This window comes from Vulpes lagopus, chromosome 8 (genome assembly GCF_018345385.1).
Source record: "Vulpes lagopus strain Blue_001 chromosome 8, ASM1834538v1, whole genome shotgun sequence".
In the NCBI taxonomy this organism is placed as follows: Eukaryota; Metazoa; Chordata; class Mammalia; order Carnivora; family Canidae; genus Vulpes; species Vulpes lagopus.
In genome coordinates, this window is record NC_054831.1 from 105,240,017 (window position 1) to 105,258,862 (window position 18,846).

The following is an 18,846-nucleotide window of genomic DNA, read 5'->3' on the forward strand; positions in this document are numbered from 1 at the left end:
TGGTTTGTTACAACTTTTGTAATTTTAGACAAGTTTCCGAAGTACTAAGAGGGAATGAGAGATCTGTAATGATAGATATTAATAAGAGGGATTACTTTGGATAACTGAGAAGTGGTTACAGTGGAAAATTTGGTACTGGTAATGATTTATATTTTGGTGTGGGCATTGGTTACAGAGGCATCTTCGGTTTGTGAAAATCCATTTAGTCGCATGCATATGATTTGTACAGGTTGTGTATACGTCAAAGTGTATTTAAATTCTGTCACAGCAGTACAAGAGAAGATTATCCTGTTTTTAAAAAACACTTTCAATAAATAATGATACCTGAAGTTGGGCAAAAAAAAACAGGACAATCCCATTATTATAAAATATAGTGTACATATGAGCACACAGAACGAAGAGTGGAATAAAAATGCTACAATATTAACAGATACGTCTAGATAATTATTGGTGGGGGGGTGGTATTCACTTTGGGTCATTTAGGAATGAGCAAAGCTGCGTTACAGGGTATTACCCAGAAAACAAGGTGGAAGAAGGAGAGAGGAAAGGTTTAAAAATAAGGAAAGAAAGAAAAACAGTGCTAACTAGAGACATGCGGTAAGGTCAGGTAATTTTAACCCCTGCTAGGAAGTGCCTCCTACTAGGAAGGGACTAATTTCATCTGTCAAACCATCAGGTAGTAATAAAGCCATGTGTAATATCCTGTCTTTCATCATACTCAATTTGGTCTTTACAAATAATTCATGCTTGATACTGAAGTTGTGTTTTCAGCCTCTAGTTCTATTGAAACTGTGTCATTGGTAGAATAGTTTGAACTGATTGTAGTCGACACAGCTCTTCCTAGCCTGAGAAACCTGCGCTGGGCCCAGCCTTGGCTAATTAACGGTGGTAATTTTCTCCGATCTTTCTGAGCCCTGGTTGGCACATGGGGGCCGGTAACACCTGCCCAGGTTGGGCCTGGAGGGAAATCAGGAGAGGTCTGTGACAGCGCTTTAACAGAATTCAGCACGATCCACTTACAAAATCACGTTTTTCTTGCTTTTCCTTCACCCCAAAGTCTTCAGTTGTGAGATGTGGTATTTCAGACAGAATCTATTTCACTTACAAGTTCAGGAATCAGGAGTCTATACGAGAACGCAGTTTTTTTTTCAGTCCCGTTGTGCAGATGTAAATGCAACCTTTTGTGTTTATTGCGGTGTGGACTGTGATTGAAATACATTTCAGATAGTGGAGACTACATATTGGAGCTATGCATCTAAAACTGAAATGTAAACTTTATGATTTTTTTCCTCCTAGTATGGAGCTGTCCGGGGGAGTGATCAGGCCTCCCCGCCCCCCCCCCCCCCCATGTCAGTGGTTCTATCTAAAACTGAAATGTAAACTTTATCATTTTTTTTTCCTAGTCTGGAGCTGTCAGGGGGAATGGTCAGGCTCCCCCCCCCCCCATGTCAGTGGTTCTATCTAAAACTGAAATGTAAACTTTATCATTTTTTTCCCCTAGTATGGAGCTGTCAGGGGGAATGATCAGGTTTCCCCCCCACCATGTCAGTGGTTCGATCTAAAACTGAAATGTAAACTTTATGATTTTTTTTTCCCCTAGTATGGAGCTGTCAGGGGGAATGATCAGGCCTCCCCCCCCCCCCCCCCCCCAGTGTCAGTGGTTCTATCTAAAACTGAAATGTAAACTTTATCATTTTTTTTCCCCTAGTATGGAGCTGTCAGGGGGAATGATCAGGCTTCCCCCCCCCCCATGTCAGTGGTTCGATCTAAAACTGAAATGTAAACGTTATGATTTTTTCTTCCCCTAGTCTGGAGCTGTCGGGGAATGATCAGGCTTTCCCCCTCCCCATGTCAGTGTTTCTATCTAAAACTGAAATGTAAACTTTATGATTTTTTCCCCCTAGTATGGAGTTGTCGGGGGTAGTGATCAGGCCTCCCCCCCCATGTCAGTGGTTCTCCACTGCTCGCCCTGGGGACTCGGAGTGACTAGTGCCCCGAGTCCGACCTCTGTAGGTGTCCCGCGGGGGGGGGGGGGCCGAGGGGGGCAGGGGGGGCCGAGCAGCCGGGCCTGGCCCCGCGCCCTAGCGTCGCTGGGCGGCGGGCGGGCGGAAGCCGCGCGGCACTAGGACCCAGGGGGCTCCCGGGAGCGGATCTAGGGGCCAGATTGCAAATTCGCGGTGACTCAGTCTGGTCGGCTCCTGCTCGGCGGCCGCGGCGGCAGCGGACGCGGACGTTGGCGGCCGAGCTGCGAGGGCCCGTCCCCGGCCTTCGCCGTCCGAGGCTCCCCGGGCGCCCCCGGCAGGTGCGCGGCGGCGGGGCGCGGCGGGGTCGCGGCGGGGCGGGGGCGCGGGGGGGCGCGGGGCCTGCGCGCGGGACTCACGGCCGCCGGCGCTTCCTGTCTGGCTTTCTTTGCAGCAAACCAAGATGGAGTACGAGTGGAAGCCCGACGAGCAGGGGCTGCAGCAGATCCTGCAGCTGCTCAAGGAGTCGCAGTCCCCGGACACCACCATCCAGAGGACCGTGCAACAAGTATCCTTCGCGAGGCCTCCCCGCCGCCGCCGCCGCCCGCGCGGGCCCCGCCGCCGGGCCGCCGCCCCTCCCCCCGCCCTCCCGCCGCCGCCGCCGCCGCCGCCGCCGCCGCCGCGCCCGGATCCCTCCGCCCTCCGCGCACGCGGCCCGCCGGCCCGCCCGCGCCCCCGCGCCCCGCGCCCCCGCCTGCCCGCCCGCGCCCCCGCGCCCCGCGCCCCCGCCTGCCCGCCCGCGCCCCCGCCGCACGTGCGCCCGCCGGCCTGCCCCGGGGCGCGGGGGGGGCGGCCTGGGGCTCCGGGGCTCCCGGGGTGGAGCCGGCCCCGCGCCGCCGCCGCCCGGCCCCGGAGGCCCCCGAGGCCCCCGAGGTCCCCGAGGTCCCCGAGGCCCCGGCGGCGCGGAGGCGGGGGGCCCGGCCTCGCACCTGTTGCGGCGCGGGCAGCAGGACTCGCGCCCGCCTGGCCCCCGCGCCCCGGCTACAGAAATTTAAGACAAAAACAAGACTCTTAACGTCTGCGGTTTTCCGCAGAGACCCCTGTGGTCTCTATTGTTAGCCCCCAGCGACCCCGCGGAGCCGGTAGGTGGGCGCCCCGGGCAGCCCGCGGAGCCGCCGAGGAGGAGGAGGACGAGGGGGGGCGGGGAGCGCGGCCCGGCCCTGCTGCACCCCGGCCTGGGGCGGAGGCACGTGGCCGCTCGGCTCGCCCCGCGTGGGCAATTCCGGGCGGCAGGACCCCGGGGGCAAGACCTTGGGAGGGGCAGGACCCCGGGGGCAGGACCTGGGGGTGCAGGACCTGGGGTTGCAAGACCTCGGGGGCAGGCAGGACCACGGGGTGCAGGACCTCGGGGGGGCGCAGCACCCCGGGGGCAGGACCTCGGAGCGGAGGCCCGGAGCTCCGAGCGTCCTCCAAGCCCGCGGGGTGCAGGCCCGGGCCTCGCCCGCCGTGGCTGTGGCCGAGGGGATGAGACCAGTTGATGGTACTTGGTGGACTCGCAGGTGATCGTACGGCACAGTTAATTCTCCACTTAGCCAAGCCCGGGACCAACCTTGCAATCCCATCCGTAGCGCTATAGAGGATTATTCCCTGTTTCGGTACGTGCTTATTAAATACCTTTTACACGCCTAGTACTGCGCTGGGGCAGACCATCCATGTTTGCAGTCCGTTCTGTGTGCCTGGAGCATAAGGAACAAATTAAACTTCAGTAGGCAAACCGTATTTAAAAAAAAATAATAATAATAAGCTTTGCTTTATATTCTCAAAGTGCCTGGTGATGGATGACCTTGTTCTTTTGTGTGTCCTAAGGAAAGCGTTTATTGCATTGTCGTTTTTGTATGGGCTTGAGACTTAATAATAAGGGTAGATCCAGCCTAAGTTGCAAGAAGGTAAATCTTACGAGGAGATGTTGATGAAAAATTAGCGCATCGGCTTTTCGATCTTGGCCATTCGCTAAAGAAAGAGACCGCTGGGTTTTACTTGAGCAAGGAAACACTTTGGAAATTTTTTAGAGACCGCCCTTTAACTAGTTAATTTACCTTCTCACCACTAACTGTTGAGGGTATTCTAGTGAGCAATAGCTGATACCTAAGAGTTTTGCACCATGGTTTTAATTTCAGAACAAAACAACTTGATCTGAGTAAAGACATTTGAATACTTCTGTCTAGTAAAACCCAATTACGAGTATTATTAAGAAGAGTATTAGAGGTTAAGAGGCCGTGAAGAAAGATAGGATACAACATTTATGTCACTGTTGACTGCCAACAGAATGAAATACCTGCAGACTTAAGTCCCTAGAAATGTTAGATCTTGGGGAGGGGGGACAATTGTAGAAATATTGCAGTTCAGTAATTTCATACTGACCTTATGTAATAGGACTTGATACACAGACTTGTGTATAAGTGACATTTTATATTCAGTTTAAGTATAAAAAGCCATTTTATAAAGTTGATTTCCCTAAGTGATTTTTAAAGACCTGTTTTCATTTCTTTGGAATGCTTTTCATTTTTGTCATCATTTTTGTATCTAAGTACCTTTCTGATTAAGGTTTTTAAAGTTCAAATCACAAATTCTGTTTTGATAATTTTTTTGCTATGTTGAGCCTTCTGAAGGTGAAACTTATGTTTTATTGAATATAATTATTGATACAGGTACTAAGTTTACTCTTCGGTCATAAAGCACCTAAGAGATTTAACATAACCATTAGTGTGTTCTTGGAATAATGTATTGATGGTTTTAATAACTTTATTCTTCTCAAGAAAAAAGTGCAAGGTTAAAAATGACACAAAAGAAGATTCTTGATTTTACATTAAAAACACTTGATTTTTTTTCCTTAGATTACAATGAGAAGTTTCCTTAACAACTGTTTGTTTTAGAAACTGGAACAACTCAATCAATATCCAGATTTTAACAACTACTTGATTTTTGTTCTTACAAAATTAAAGTCTGAAGGTAAGTAAGGTTTGTATTGATTAAAAACTACTTGGAAAGATCTTCAAGACCTGTTAAAATAGGCTGAGTGATACTCATATCAAAGGCTTGCATTTTGTAGTAACCACTGCTTTACATTGTGGAATGAGCAAAGTATTTAGATGTCTAATAAGCATTAGGTTGTTAGGTGGGTGTTTTTATAATAAGTTGCCTTGTATTTTGTGAATGAAAGGGTGTTGCAAAGTTGGCTTTGGTGTTTTAGCTTGAATTCTTGTACATGAATGTCATAAATTTAATATACCGATTGAATGTAGGATTTACTAAATAACCGAATGTATGTGGATTCGTAGAAAACCATCAAAAGTTCATATAACCAAAATGACTTATAGTCCTATCACCCAGAGAGATTTATTATATTACTCTTGATTAATCCTACAGTCTTCTATGGCTGTATACTATTTTTAAAATCTAACTAAAACTGGAGTCATTCTCTTCATAACCTTTTGTGACTTAACTTTCTAACCGTATACTGAACAGTATAATGAAAACAACAGAGTCAAGTTTAAATTACTTTTATCGCAATTCAGAGCCTGAAAACTAGTTTTATTTTATTTATTTTTAAATTAGTTTTATTTTTTTAAATGATAATGGTCATTTGATTGTTTCTGATACAGGTCATGTGTCCCAGTAGACTTTATTCGTTTCACAAATACTATTGAGTACCACTTCGTGTCCAGGCTTAGGGACAATAAAAGTAAGCAAAATAAGAATCTTTGCCCTCATGGAACTTCTATTGTAGTGAGAGGTGTTCTTCATAGTATTATTTGAGTATTGAAGATTCCCTTCCTGGAACATTGTCAGACACCCAAAAGGCACAAAAATACGATTGAGCAATTGATTGGACTCTAAATGAAAACACTATACCCTGTTCAGTGATGGGTGTTTTAGAAGCCGTGGAGCAATTAGTTTTGTTTGTTTGTTTGGTTGGGTTTTTTTGTTTTTTGTTTTGTTTTTGTTTTTGTTTTTTTTTGTTTTTTTTTGAAGAAGAAAAGAAAGAAAAAAAATCAGGGCACTTGGGAGTTGGGAAGTTAGTCTTAGACACAGATGCTGATTCAACTGTCTTGCTTTTTTTCAGCTACATAATGCCTGCATTAGACTACCAGACCATCGTAAGGGTTCAACTCCAAGGCTCTAGGGGTTTAAGGGCCTTCATGTGTAGTAAAATCACACTAATTTTTTTTTTAAAGATTATTTCGTTTATTTTAGAGAGTGTAGGCGCATGAGTGGAGGGAGGGGCAAACGAGAGGGGGAAAGAGAATCCTTAAGGAGGCTCTCAGCTGACCACCCAGGGCTCTATTCCAGGACCCTGAGATAATGACCCGAGCCAAAATCAAGAGTCAGCAGTTCAACTGAGTGAACCACCCAGGCGCCCCTCACTGATCTTGTATTTATTCAGATTTTGGTGATTTATACAGTACTGTGATTTGTTTTTAATTTTTAAAATTCTAGTTAATTTTAGGGATTTTAATTTTTGATGATGGGATTAAACCTAAATCTAGGTTTTAAGAAACGAGGAGTTTCTTCAGCGTATATTTAAATTGAGCAATTAATATTCCTTGTTTGTTAAATATACTTGATACTTTGTTTCTTAATACGGAGATTATTTTTCCCACATACTAGTTTATAATCAAATTAGTGTTTACTCCTTTTTTTAAAATTTTGGTATTTAGTAAATGAGTTTTTCTAACCTAATTGTTTGACTTGGAAATTTTAAACTTACTTTCACCAAACCATCTACTCTGTGGTCAGTGTGCACATCCTAAGTTCCAAATGTTAAAGATTGTTAGACTGCTTTATTCTTTCTTAAAGGGTTTTGGGAATGTCAGAGTAAGTCAGAAGTATTTTTGAATTCAAATAGCAAGAGGTTGGGTGTAACTACCTCTAAGTCATTAGTCATTATTTCTCAAAGGACATAGTAGGAGCTTAGCATTAGTATGAGAGTTAATATATTTGGAACACAAATTTACTGTGTCTAGTTTTCTATTAAAACTGGCATTGGGGTCGTCATATTAGTGTGGGAACGTAAATGACATCTTTAGATAGAAATGCTTATTTAGTAATATCTTCGCCATCCCCTCTTATGAATTTGTTTACACTGAATCATGGAATAAAATTTTAGATCTGGAAGAGATCTCAGAGATAGCAAATTGAGGTCCAATAAAGTAAATTAGCCTTAACCTTTTTTTAAAAAAAGAATTGGTGGACTGGTGGCTTCTTGGATTTACGGCAGGATATTTCATAACTACAACAAATATTTTAATATAAAATAATTGATATTTTTTATTTTAAGCCACTTCTGTTTTGTATTGTGACTTATTAAGTCTTCATCTCATAGCATTTATTGTAAAAACAGTGTGTATCTTTTAAACACGTACCATTTAAAATAAAATTGTATGAGTGAATTAGTAAAGGCTAACTTAAGAAAATAGGATTATTACTTAAATAACTGGTTACTTATTTATTTTATGGTAGTTTTAAACTTGCAAGAGAACTTAGAACTGTTTTTGTTTCATTTTCAGTTACTCATTGGGATGGGTTGTAATTGAAACCGTTTTTAGACAGTGACATAAAAGGTTTTAGGGTATGTTGTTGTGGTGGCCCCAGTAGGGTTTATGTACAGAGAAACTTTGGTATCCTCTTGTGTCTCTGTATGTTTCACCCTTAAATGATTCAGTACCAATCAGATTCTAGGAACATACTGCAAACTAGAACAGGCTGGGAGTATCTTTTTTTTTTTTTTCTTTTTTAATAGGGTTTGTAAAAAGAGTAGTGCTATAAAGCCTATTCCGTTCACCGCTCCAGCTCTTCATGTCTTCTAGTCCTTTGTGGAGGGTGGCGATACTGTAGAATGCACCAAGTGTAGGCTTGAGCCAGACTCCTGAGGTTCATATTTTGGCTTCCCCACTTAATAGCCTTGTGTGACTTTGGCAGAGCCGTTGGTTTGTTCATTTGTGCAGTGGGGATAATAACTCCTGTCTCAAGAGGTTGTGAAGATTAAAAGCACACTAGTTAGAATGCACTTAGCAGTGTTCAGTACCTAATAAACATTCAGAAGATATTAACTGTTATATTGGGGTGATATCAATCGGTAAAGCATCAGTTACATTCTACTGGTATTATTAAAGTTCTTAAAAATTTGTTAACACCCGTCTATGGACTGAATTTTTTTATGTAAATTCTGTTTTTCTGGAAATTTTAAAATTGTTTTACCCTTTTTTTTTTTTTAGCTCAGAGTCAAGTGAAAAACATGATATAAATGAACGCCATTTATTTTTATATGAAGGTGATCCCGTATATTCTTTGTCCAGTTAATTTTTTTAATAGGATACTTTTAGTCACTAATACTTTCAGATCTGTAATTTGATGTATATATCAGGTTCCAATAAAGCTTGAGTACAGTGGCCATATATAAACTAAATTAACTCTTAAACTAAGTCAGTGGTTCTCAACCAGGTGCAATTTGGCCCCCCTCCCCTTGCCACCTGCCCCACCCCTCCAGCAATCCGGACACTATCTAGAAACATTTTTGTTGTCACAACTTAGGAAGGTGATACTGGCATCTATGGCCAGGGGTACTGCTAAACATCTTATGGCGTGCACAGAACAATACCCAACAGAGAATTATCTGACCTAAAATGTCAGTAAAGCCAAGGTTGAGAAACCCTGAACTACAAATCATGGAGCTAATCTTTTGATAATCATTTGTGATACTTTTTTTTTTCCTGGTTATCGCAAAATTACTGGAATGTTGCAATCAATTCTTTGATAGAAGTATTTGAAACGTTAACTACACTTTGAAAACTACTTTAAAACTCAGTAGTATTATTTTATTACAGATGAACCCACGAGATCATTGAGTGGTCTCATATTGAAGAATAACGTGAAAGCACATTTTCAGAACTTCCCAAATGGTGTAACAGACTTCATTAAGAGTGAATGTTTAAACAATATTGGCGACTCCTCTCCTCTGATTAGAGCCACCGTAGGTAAGTTACAGTGTTAGAGTGGTATGGCTTATCCTGTTTTTAACTGGGTGGTTTTTTGAGATGATAGATTATTCTCCTAGGAACTTTTGTCATCCCTTTCATGTTGGATTTTGAAGGGGGGACTTTTTCATTGCCACTTTTAAATAAATGGAAATAATACTCGTTATTGTAGTGAAATCCCATAATTAGTGAGTCTAGAGTCACTGATAGTCGCTTAATCAATGTTTATTAAAGTGGGGCATTAACAGATGATACTAATTTAGGATTACTGCCTTTGAGTTCCCCATTATCTGACTTCCTTGTGTAATGCATGGGATATAATTTTCCAGTTTCACTTTCTTTACCTGGAAAGAAAACTTTGTAAAACAACTGGAGAATAGGATCTTAGGTTTCACTATCTCCTACCCTTGTTTTTAGTATTTGCCTTGTCTATATCTAACAGCAAATTTTGAGACTTCTCAGTGTTCAACTTGAGTAAAAACTACTATCGGTTTATGTAATATTGAATTAAAATGGTTAATTATGATAGCTGGTATAAATAGCTTTGGGAGTCAACACAACTGACTGTTGGTAATTCCTCTTTGTGGAAGCAGAGATAGGCAGTTGAAATCAAGTGGCCTACGAATGGACAGCCTTTAGTACACCATGGGACTTTACGCAGCTAAATTTTATGGGGACCCAGAACACTTGTGTTAATCTGGCAGACTGGTTGAGTCAGTTAAGAACATCCATAAGGATTCAGTCATTTTCATTGAGAGTTCCTCACTTCTGTATTTTTCTATCTCATGGTGGGCTTGAAAAGGACCCACTTCATCTTACATTGCAAAGGCTCTATGACATCTCTCAAAATACACACGTCTTAAACTGCTGTTAACTAACACTGATTTATTTATTTTTTTAAATATTTACTTATTCCTGAGAGATACACAGAGAGAGTCAGAGACACAGGTGGAGGGAGAAGCAGGCTTGATGCAGGGAACCCGACGTGGAACTCGGTTCCAGGTCCCCAGGATCATGCCCCAGGCTGAAGGCGGCGCTAAACCGCTGAGCCACCCGCGCTGCCCACTAACATCGATCGATTTTAAATGGGATGAACGGAGGGGAGGGCATTTGTGATTTAAGGAAAGGGAATTCCTGGTTCATTCTGTGAACCTGCACATACCTTCCTAATGCACTGCCATTCTTGGCAGTGGGGAGAAAGAATGGTGAATGTGTGCCAGACACATCGATATAAATTTTTAATCTTACCTGTACATATTAGGGAGTTTATTTGAAAAGACTACATTTCCTTGACTGTGTGGTAAGCCATTAGACAAATTCTCCTGTTGAAGAATATATGGTCGGTTTGTAATTTTACTATTTTAGTGACTATCCTTTATGTGTGTTTATATAATAAGGGAAAGCTGCTGTGGAATTCCTAGAAGTGACATTACTGGGTCAGAGTGTGGTGTTTAAATATTTAAAATTTTAGTGGGTATTGCTGAGCACACTGATTTTTCACTCTCATCTTTGTTGTGTGCACAGAATTACAATTTTTCACTTTTTGCAGGTATATTAGGTAGTCAAAGGTCTTTGGGGAGGGGCACCTGGGAGGCTCAATTGGTTAAGCATCTGACTCTTGATTTCAGTTCAGATCTTGATCTCAGGGTTGTGAGCTCCCTGGACATGGAGCCTACCTTTGAAAAAAAGAAGAAAAGGGATCCCTGGGTGGCTCAGCGGTTTAGCGCCTGCCTTTGGCCCAGGGCGTGATCCTGGAGTCCCAGGATCCAGTCCCACATCGGGTTCCTCTGCCTGTGTTTCTGCCTCTCTCTCTGTCTCTCTCCCTCTCCCTCCCTCTTCTGTCTCTCGAATAAATAAAATCTTAAATTTTTTTTGGAGTGGATGAAATTATATGGGACAGTTACATTTGAATTTGTTGGTGTATTAACATTCTCTAGTGCTCTTCAGAAGAATGTCAGCAGTCTGTTAGTGACAAATTATAGCTTGGCATTTAATTTTTATTACTGCTTATTTTAAGACATTCTTTGTTTAGGTAGTCCAGACCTTTCTTCCCCGCCCCCGCCCCCAATTCTTAGAAATTTTAACTTTAGGAAAGAATAATTGGCAGGAAGGAGTAGCTCTATCTTTAGCATCAGTGCTTTTTTATCTTACTAGAAGACTGTTCTAAGGGGTATATCTTAAAAATGCTATCAGTCCATTGACCCTTACCATATAGTTAAGATTTTTTTCTAGTGCGTAGTACACATTGGCCAACAACTTTACATTTTTTTAGTTCTTTGCCACTGGGAGCAACTTTCTCAAAACTAACTATGGAAAATTCTAAGGTAATTTATACATAAGCAGGATTCGCTGCTTAGTAATAATCATTGATTATTTACTGTATACTATATGCCAAGCATTGTGTTTGGATATCTCACAATTCTCAAAAGAGAACACTTTTTTTCCCCGCTTTTATAAATTAGTATTTTAGAGTACATATAATTTGCCTACTATATAAGAGTTTATATAGATCTTAATTATGGTACTAAATGATCTGTAATCATCAAACTGTTTTATCTTACTCATGTTGAATTTGCTAAGGCAGAGGAAAATACTAACACAAACCCTTTGCGTTATTACTGTTTGTATAAACGCAAAACTTTTGTGTTATGTATTCATACATTTGCAAATTCATTAACTGCCACAACTCAACTACACAACACACTTGAAACAATCCAGTGGGAGTGTGACATGATCAGTGAGCATGTGCCCCTCAGCCTCTTGGATCCAAGATCACCTTGCCAGTGATTCATCCTTGATCCTGTCAGTGGGAACTAGTGGAGGAGTTGTGTGGGTCTTTACACCACCACCACCACCACCAGAAGGATTGTTGCACACGGAATTATCATCAGATAATGGCTCATCTGCTTTCACTCTCCCTGCCATGGTTTTGGCGGTGATCCTAGCTTAGGTCAGACAGCTGATTTTAGCTTTATGTATTTTTGTTAGCAACTGACAGACTCCTACTCATCACCCAGTGATAAGCACTATTAATGTTTTGGTCCATTTTCTTTCTACTCTTCTGTATGTAACACTTCTGACCCTTGAACTGTGTGGGTCTGCTTATATAACATTTTCTTTAGCTTTACTGTAAAAACCGTATATAATAAATATAATACATAAAGTATACGTTAATCGAAAATATGTTCATCGGCCATGTTATCTTATCCCTAAGATTTCCAGTCAGCTATTAAGTTTTGAGGAGTCAGCAGTTAACGTGTGGATTTTCGACTGAGGTGGGGCCAGCCTCTATATGCCCCCTCCCCATTATTCAAGGGTCAGCTGTAATTTTAATGAATGGGACTATTGTTGTTATTGTTGTTGGAAAAGAGCAAGTTGTAGTCTTTTTAAACAGATAATTGTTAAAAATACAACATTTCTAAAATGTTGGAAAACAAGATTAGAAACCTGATTTATGCTGTGGTTTTTTCAACCAACGTGCTATGGCCAAAAGGGGGTCCTTGGTGAATGCTTTTATTTACATGTTTTGGAGGTCCTGGGCTGATTTGTTGGACCATTTAAATGAATGTGTGTGCACGCACGTGTGTGCATTCCTGTGATAGTTTCTAACATAAGATTTCCTAAAGATAACGTGTTTTCTTTCAAGGTATTTTGATTACAACCATAGCCTCCAAGGGAGAATTGCAGAATTGGCCTGACCTCCTACCAAAACTCTGTAGCCTATTGGATTCTGAAGATTACAACACTTGTGAGGTAAAGAAATTTGCTTCTTTAACATACTTACTCTTCTCTTTTTTTCTCGTCATGTTGTATATTTGTAACCTTCCAAAATATAATTCCTCTGAGACCTACCACTTAAAAACTTAGAAGCAGAAGCCTCAAGTCATTCTTATTTACGTTAGTGACCATTTATCTTCCCTGTTTTCTATAAGGATTGTTAATTCATAAAACCTCTTTACTATAATTGCTACAAAGAATTACAATCAGTTAATCCATTAATGTGGTATTTTTCGAAGATAGGCTTAAATTTACCAACCATGAGTACTTTTTTGCCTTCCCTAAATTGTTTTTGTTCCTCATACTTTATGACATGGCTAAAGTGTATGTAATCTAGTTTTAATCATGTAGTAATTATGATCTTCTGTTTGCCACTGATAAGTGGTAACCTTTCCATGTGGAAAAGGGAGTCTGTATGGAGTTCTCACTTGTTACTGAGTATTTTTAAGAATCTCTTTGATTAGCAGGCCTCTAGTTTGTTTAGAAATCTGTTTTGAATGGAAACCATTTTAGTATTTTTTGCCTCTTTAAAGAAATAACCTAACAAAAAAAAAATCAGATGGGTCTTTTTCTTTCTTTCTTTTTTTTTTTTTTTTTTTTAAGATTTTATTTATTTATTCATGAGAGACACAGAGAGGGTCAGAGACACACAGGCAGAGGGAGAAGCAGGCTCCATGCAGGGAGCCCGATGCGGGACTCAATCCCAGGTCTCCAGGATCAGGACCCGCGCTGAAGGCAGCACTAAACCACTGGGCCACCCAGGCTGCCCCAAAAGGAGTCTTTAAAATCACACTTCTCGGGCAGCCCCAGTGGCGCAGCGGTTTAGCGCGGCCTGCAGCCCAGGGCGTGATCTTGGAGACCCTGGATCAAGTCCCATGTCGGGCTTCCTGCATGGATCCTGCTTCTCCCTCTGCCTGTGTCTCTCTGCCTCTCTCTCTTTCTCTCTCTGTGTCTCTGAATAAATAAATAATCCTTAAAAAAAAACCAAAAATAAATAAAATAAAAAACTAAAATCACACTTCTCCTTCCCTAAAAAAAAAATCTTTTCTCATATATACATTTTCCAATAATGCCTTTAGAAATACACTAAGATTACAGAAAAACTAAAATAATATGTTCAGCCATCAAGTAAGAAGAATTGAATAAAATTTAAATTGTGCTTTGGTATAGTGGTAATAACATGAAAGGAGGTCAAAATTTAAAAAAAAACAAGTATTTATCAAGAATTACAAAAAATTAAAACTGCAGTAAACATGAAATTATGGAGCTTCTAATAAGTCATATCTTAAAGTATTCTTCAGCTAACTGTACCATGAAAATAAGCACTAGGTTTCTGCTGCTGATGGAATTATAAACAGTAAATTAGATGTTTGAGGTAATTAGTAGGTTGCATATTATATATAGGAGCTCTGGGTTGGCCCCTTTGGTGTAAAAATGGTTGTAGGGAAGTAGTTGGTAATTTGAATTTTCTGCCCTTCTTACGGATTTTGTCACCATTATCCAGCTAATGTTTTACATATAAGGAATTTTTTAAATGATTTTAAGATTTCTTTCTGACTTAAAATTGATAAGAATATTTTAGGAGAAGTTAACTTTTTGAATTAGATAATATTTATTGCAGTCTCTGCCAACCAGAATATTCTCTAATTTTAAGCCATTAAATGCTAAAAATGTACTAATATATATAAACTGAGATTTTAGATAACTCAGTGGCATAATGATTTCTGTCTTAAAATTGATGACTAAATTTATGGACTTTATGAGGCAGTATTTTATGTGGGCTGGGAACATTAATTCATACAAATGAGTCAATATTCCTCAATTTCCTTTTAAAATGGTTTCTTTTTTAATTAATCCTAATAATATAAATGTCTTCCACAGGGAGCGTTTGGTGCCCTTCAGAAGATCTGTGAAGATTCTGCTGAGATTTTAGATAGTGATGTGTTAGATCGTCCTCTCAACATCATGATCCCCAAATTTTTGCAGTTCTTCAAGCACAGTAGTCCAAAAATAAGGTATCTATGTAGCCAATATTAAATTAATTTGTAAACTCTAAGCCTGACCACTTTAGTTTGCATTACCTAATACATTTGTGAGTGGCAAAAGATACTGATATTCTACAAAGGTGAACTTCAGTAGTTGAAATTTATTCTTTTAATAGCAAAACCATGAAACATTAACTTTTTCTGATGAAATTTTCATTGTATACAGTAGTTCTCTACCTTCTAGATGGTTAATGACATTTGTTAATGATTAACAGGCATGCGTTTCAGGTCCTTTATGTAACAAGGCTGAAATTCATAGTGTTTTGTGGTGGTTGTGTTGTTTTTAATTTATGGATCTTGCCATGTACAGATACCTTCATTTGCAACTGTGTTCAAAATTGCTCCAGTATGACATCTGGATTATTTAGTAATTGTAGATGAAGAGGTTTTTGTTTTTGTTTAAGATTTTATTTATTATTTATGCCTGAAAGAGAGAGAGAGGCAGAAGCAGAGACACAGGCAGAGGGAGAAGCAGGCTCCACACAGGGAGCCCAACGCGGGACCCGATCCCGGGACCCCAGGATCACGCCATGGGCTGAAGGCGGTGCTAAACTGCTGAGCCACCAGGGCTGCTCTAGATTAAGAGTCTTACATCTAGTTAATGTTTTGAGCATGAAGGTGGACGATTTTTGAATACACTCTGAAACCAGTAGGCCTGCTTGGCCAGAAATTAACCGTGGCCTGTTTTGTTTTCCTCTATATTTGTAGTTTCTTGAATAGTGCCTAGCATATAGTTGTTAAAATATTATATTTAAATAATTAACCTTTGGCCAATTTGATTATCATCTATTATCCTATCAAACTATAATTACGATAATGCTTTCACACTATCAAAGTATGTAAGACTCCTGTTACTTCACCAGAAGTTCCCCCAACTGTGCCGTATGTTTTTTCCCTCCTCTCCAATTAACATATTTTAATCTAACTTGTCTTTTTTGTTATTGTGAAAGAGTCATTGCTCTTTTTTTTTTTTTTGAGTCATTGCTCTTGATTGTTGCTTTGATTTTGTTGTTTCCAGTTGTCAGTGCTTTGTGCTTTTATGTAGAATAATCAAAAACCATATTACTATTTAAAGTAGAAGTTGTGCAGAATCCTAGAGGCAGTTTTAAGGATAGCCAACAAGCAGGAACCTAAATGCATACGCCATTAACTGTTAGTTTAGATGTCCTTTGGAGCTTACTCCCAGATTCCAAGCTGTATTCAAAGGATTATGATTTCAAAAGTGTGAACAGAGGGTAATCAAGAATCTTTTTCTTGCTTAAATCCTCTCTTCAGCTCTTTTTCTTTTTTTCTCAATTTTATTTTAGTTACTTTTCATCTTAAGTAGTACTTAATACAGTGTGGTTCTCAGAGAAGGAACTTAATAGCTGGTCATTTATGGTAGTGTCATTGAAGTAAATAGTAACATTTCCAAAATAAAATGTTACTCTTTCTAAAATAGTTAACTAGATAGAGTTCATGTTCCCTAGGAAGTTGTCATTTAATCTTTGAATTAAGGTGATGAAAGAAAGTGTAATTTGCATATTTCTGAGAAATTCAATTTTTGGTGACCAGTTCTTAGTATTAAAAGTAAACCTGTTCTTTCATCTCAAAATCGCTGCTGAACTTTTTTTTTAATTTTTTTTATTGGAGTTCAATTTGCCAACATTTAGCATGACACCCAGTGCTTATCCCGCCAAGTGCCCCCCTCAGTGCCCATCACCCAGTCACCCCAACCCCCCTGCCCACCTCCCCTTTCACTACCCCTTGTTCATTTCCCAGAGTTAGGAGTCTCTCATGTTTTGTCACCCTCACTGATATTTTCACTCATTTTTCTCTCCTTTCCCTTTATTCCCTTTCACTAATTTTTATATTCCTCAAATGAATGAGACCATATAATGTTTGTCTCTTTCCGATTGACTTATTTCACTCCACATAATACTCTCCAGGTCCATCCACGTCGAAGCAAATGGTGGGGATTTGTCGTTTCTAATGGCTGAGGAATATTCCATTGTATACATAGACCACAGCTTCTTTACCCATCATCTGTCAATGGGCACCGAGGCTCCTTCCACAGTTTGGCTATTGTGGACATTGCTGCTATGAACAGTGGGTTGCAGGTGTTCCGGCATTTCATTGCATCTGTATCTTTGGGGTAAATCCCCAGCAGTGCAATTGCTGGGTCGTAGGGCAGATCTATTTTTAACTCTTTGAGGAACCTCCACACAGTTTTCCAGAGTGGCCGCACCAGTTCACATTCCCACCAACAGTGCAAGAGGGTTCTCCTTTCTCCACATCCTCTCCAACATTAGTGGTTTCCTGCCTTGTTACTTTTCCCCATTCTCACTGGGGTGAGGTGGGATCTCATTGTGGTTTTGATGTGTATTTCCCTGATGGCCGGTGATGCGGAGCATGTTCTCCTGTGCTTGTTGGCCATGTCTGTGTCTTCCTCTGTGAAATGTCTGTTCATGTCTTCTGCCCCATTTCATGATTGGGTTGTTTGTTTCTTTGGTGTTGAGTTTAATAAGTTCTTTATAGATCTTGGAAACTAGCCCTTGATCTGATACGTCATTTGCAAATATCTTCTCACGTTCTATAGGTTGTCTTTTAGTTTTGTTGACTGTTTCTCTTGCTGTGCAGAAGCTTTTGATCCTGATGAAGTCCCGATACTTCATTTTTGCTTTTGTTTCTCTTGCCTTCCTGGATGTATGTATCTTGCAAGAAGTTGCTGTGGCCAAGTTCAAAAAGGGTGTTGCCTGTGTTCTCCTCTAGGATTTTGATGGAATCTTGTCTCACATATAGATCTTTCATCCATTTTGAGTGTATCTTTGTGTCTGGTGTAAGAGAATGGTCTAGTTTCATTCTTCTGCATATGGATGTCCAATTTTCCCAGCACCATTTATTGAAGAGACTGTCCTTTTTCCAGTGGATAGTCTTTCCTGCTTTGTCGAATATTAGTTGATTTGTTCCAACTCTCTGAAGAAAGTCCATGGTATTTTGATAGGGATTGCATTAAACGTGTAAATTGCCCTGGGTAGCATTGACATTTTCACAATATTAATTCCTCCAATCCATGAGCATGGAATATTTTTCCATCTCTTTGTGTCTTCCTCCATTTCTTTCACAAGTGTTCTGTAGTTTTTAGGGTATAGATCCTTTACCTCTTTGGTTAGGTTTATTCCTGGGTATCTTATGCTTTTGGGTCCAATTGTAAATGGGATTGACTCCTTAATTTCTCTTTCTTGTTAGTGTATAGAAATGCTCCTGATTTCTGGGCATTGATTTTGTATCCTGCCACACAGCCGAATTGCTGTATGAATTCTAGCAATCTTGGGTTGGAGTCTTTTGGGTTTTCTATGTACAGTATCATGTCATCTGCAAAGAGGGAGAGTTCGACTTCTTCTTTGCCAATTTGAATGCCTTTTATTTGTTTTTGTTGCCTGATTGCTGAGGCTAGGACTTCTAATACTATGTTGAATAGCTCACTCATGAATTTTAAGAATATAGAATGAGGCAAAGGAATGACCTATTGAAAAATCAGAACTATTTTATTTTTTAAATCGTACCACAGGTACACAAAGTTGGGTTATGATTTTTATTTTTTTTATTTTTTTATTTTTTTATTATTTTTTTTTTTGATTTTTATTTTTTATTTTTTTAAAGATTTTATTATTTATTCATGAGAGTACACAGAGAGGAGACAGAGAGGCAGAGGCACAGGTGGAGGGAGAAGCAGGCTCCATGCAGGGAGCCTGACGTAGGACTCGATCCGGAGTTCCCAGGGTCACGCTCTGGGATGAAGGCAGGCGCTAAACCGTTGAGCCACCCAGGCTGCCTGGGTTATGATTTTTATTTTTTTTTTTATTTTTTATTTTTTATTTTTTTAAGATTTTATTTATTTATTCATGATAGTCACAGAGAGAGAGAGAGAGAGGCAGAGACAGGCAGAGGGAGAAACAGGCTCCATGCACCGGGAGCCTGACGTGGGATTCGATCCCGGGTCTCCAGGATCGCGCCCCGGGCCAAAGGCAGGTGCCAAACCGCTGCGCC

At 40.5% G+C, this 18,846-nt stretch overlaps 1 protein-coding gene across 3 annotated transcripts in view; it reads left to right on the forward strand.

Moving 5' to 3' along the window:
* TNPO1 (transportin 1) overlaps positions 1-18,846 on the forward strand; it is a 96,117-nt gene that overhangs the window by 37,646 nt on the left and 39,625 nt on the right. For 2 of the 3 annotated variants that reach the window (XM_041765831.1, XM_041765832.1), the window contains 5 exons: positions 2,416-2,529; positions 4,895-4,970; positions 8,846-8,995; positions 12,642-12,748; positions 14,654-14,787. In XM_041765831.1, coding sequence (XP_041621765.1) covers positions 2,416-2,529; positions 4,895-4,970; positions 8,846-8,995; positions 12,642-12,748; positions 14,654-14,787 — 581 coding nt within the window. Of the gene's footprint in view, positions 1-2,141; positions 2,303-2,415; positions 2,530-4,894; positions 4,971-8,845; positions 8,996-12,641; positions 12,749-14,653; positions 14,788-18,846 lie in introns of those variants that run through there. The other variant, XM_041765833.1, reaches the window with a different exon arrangement.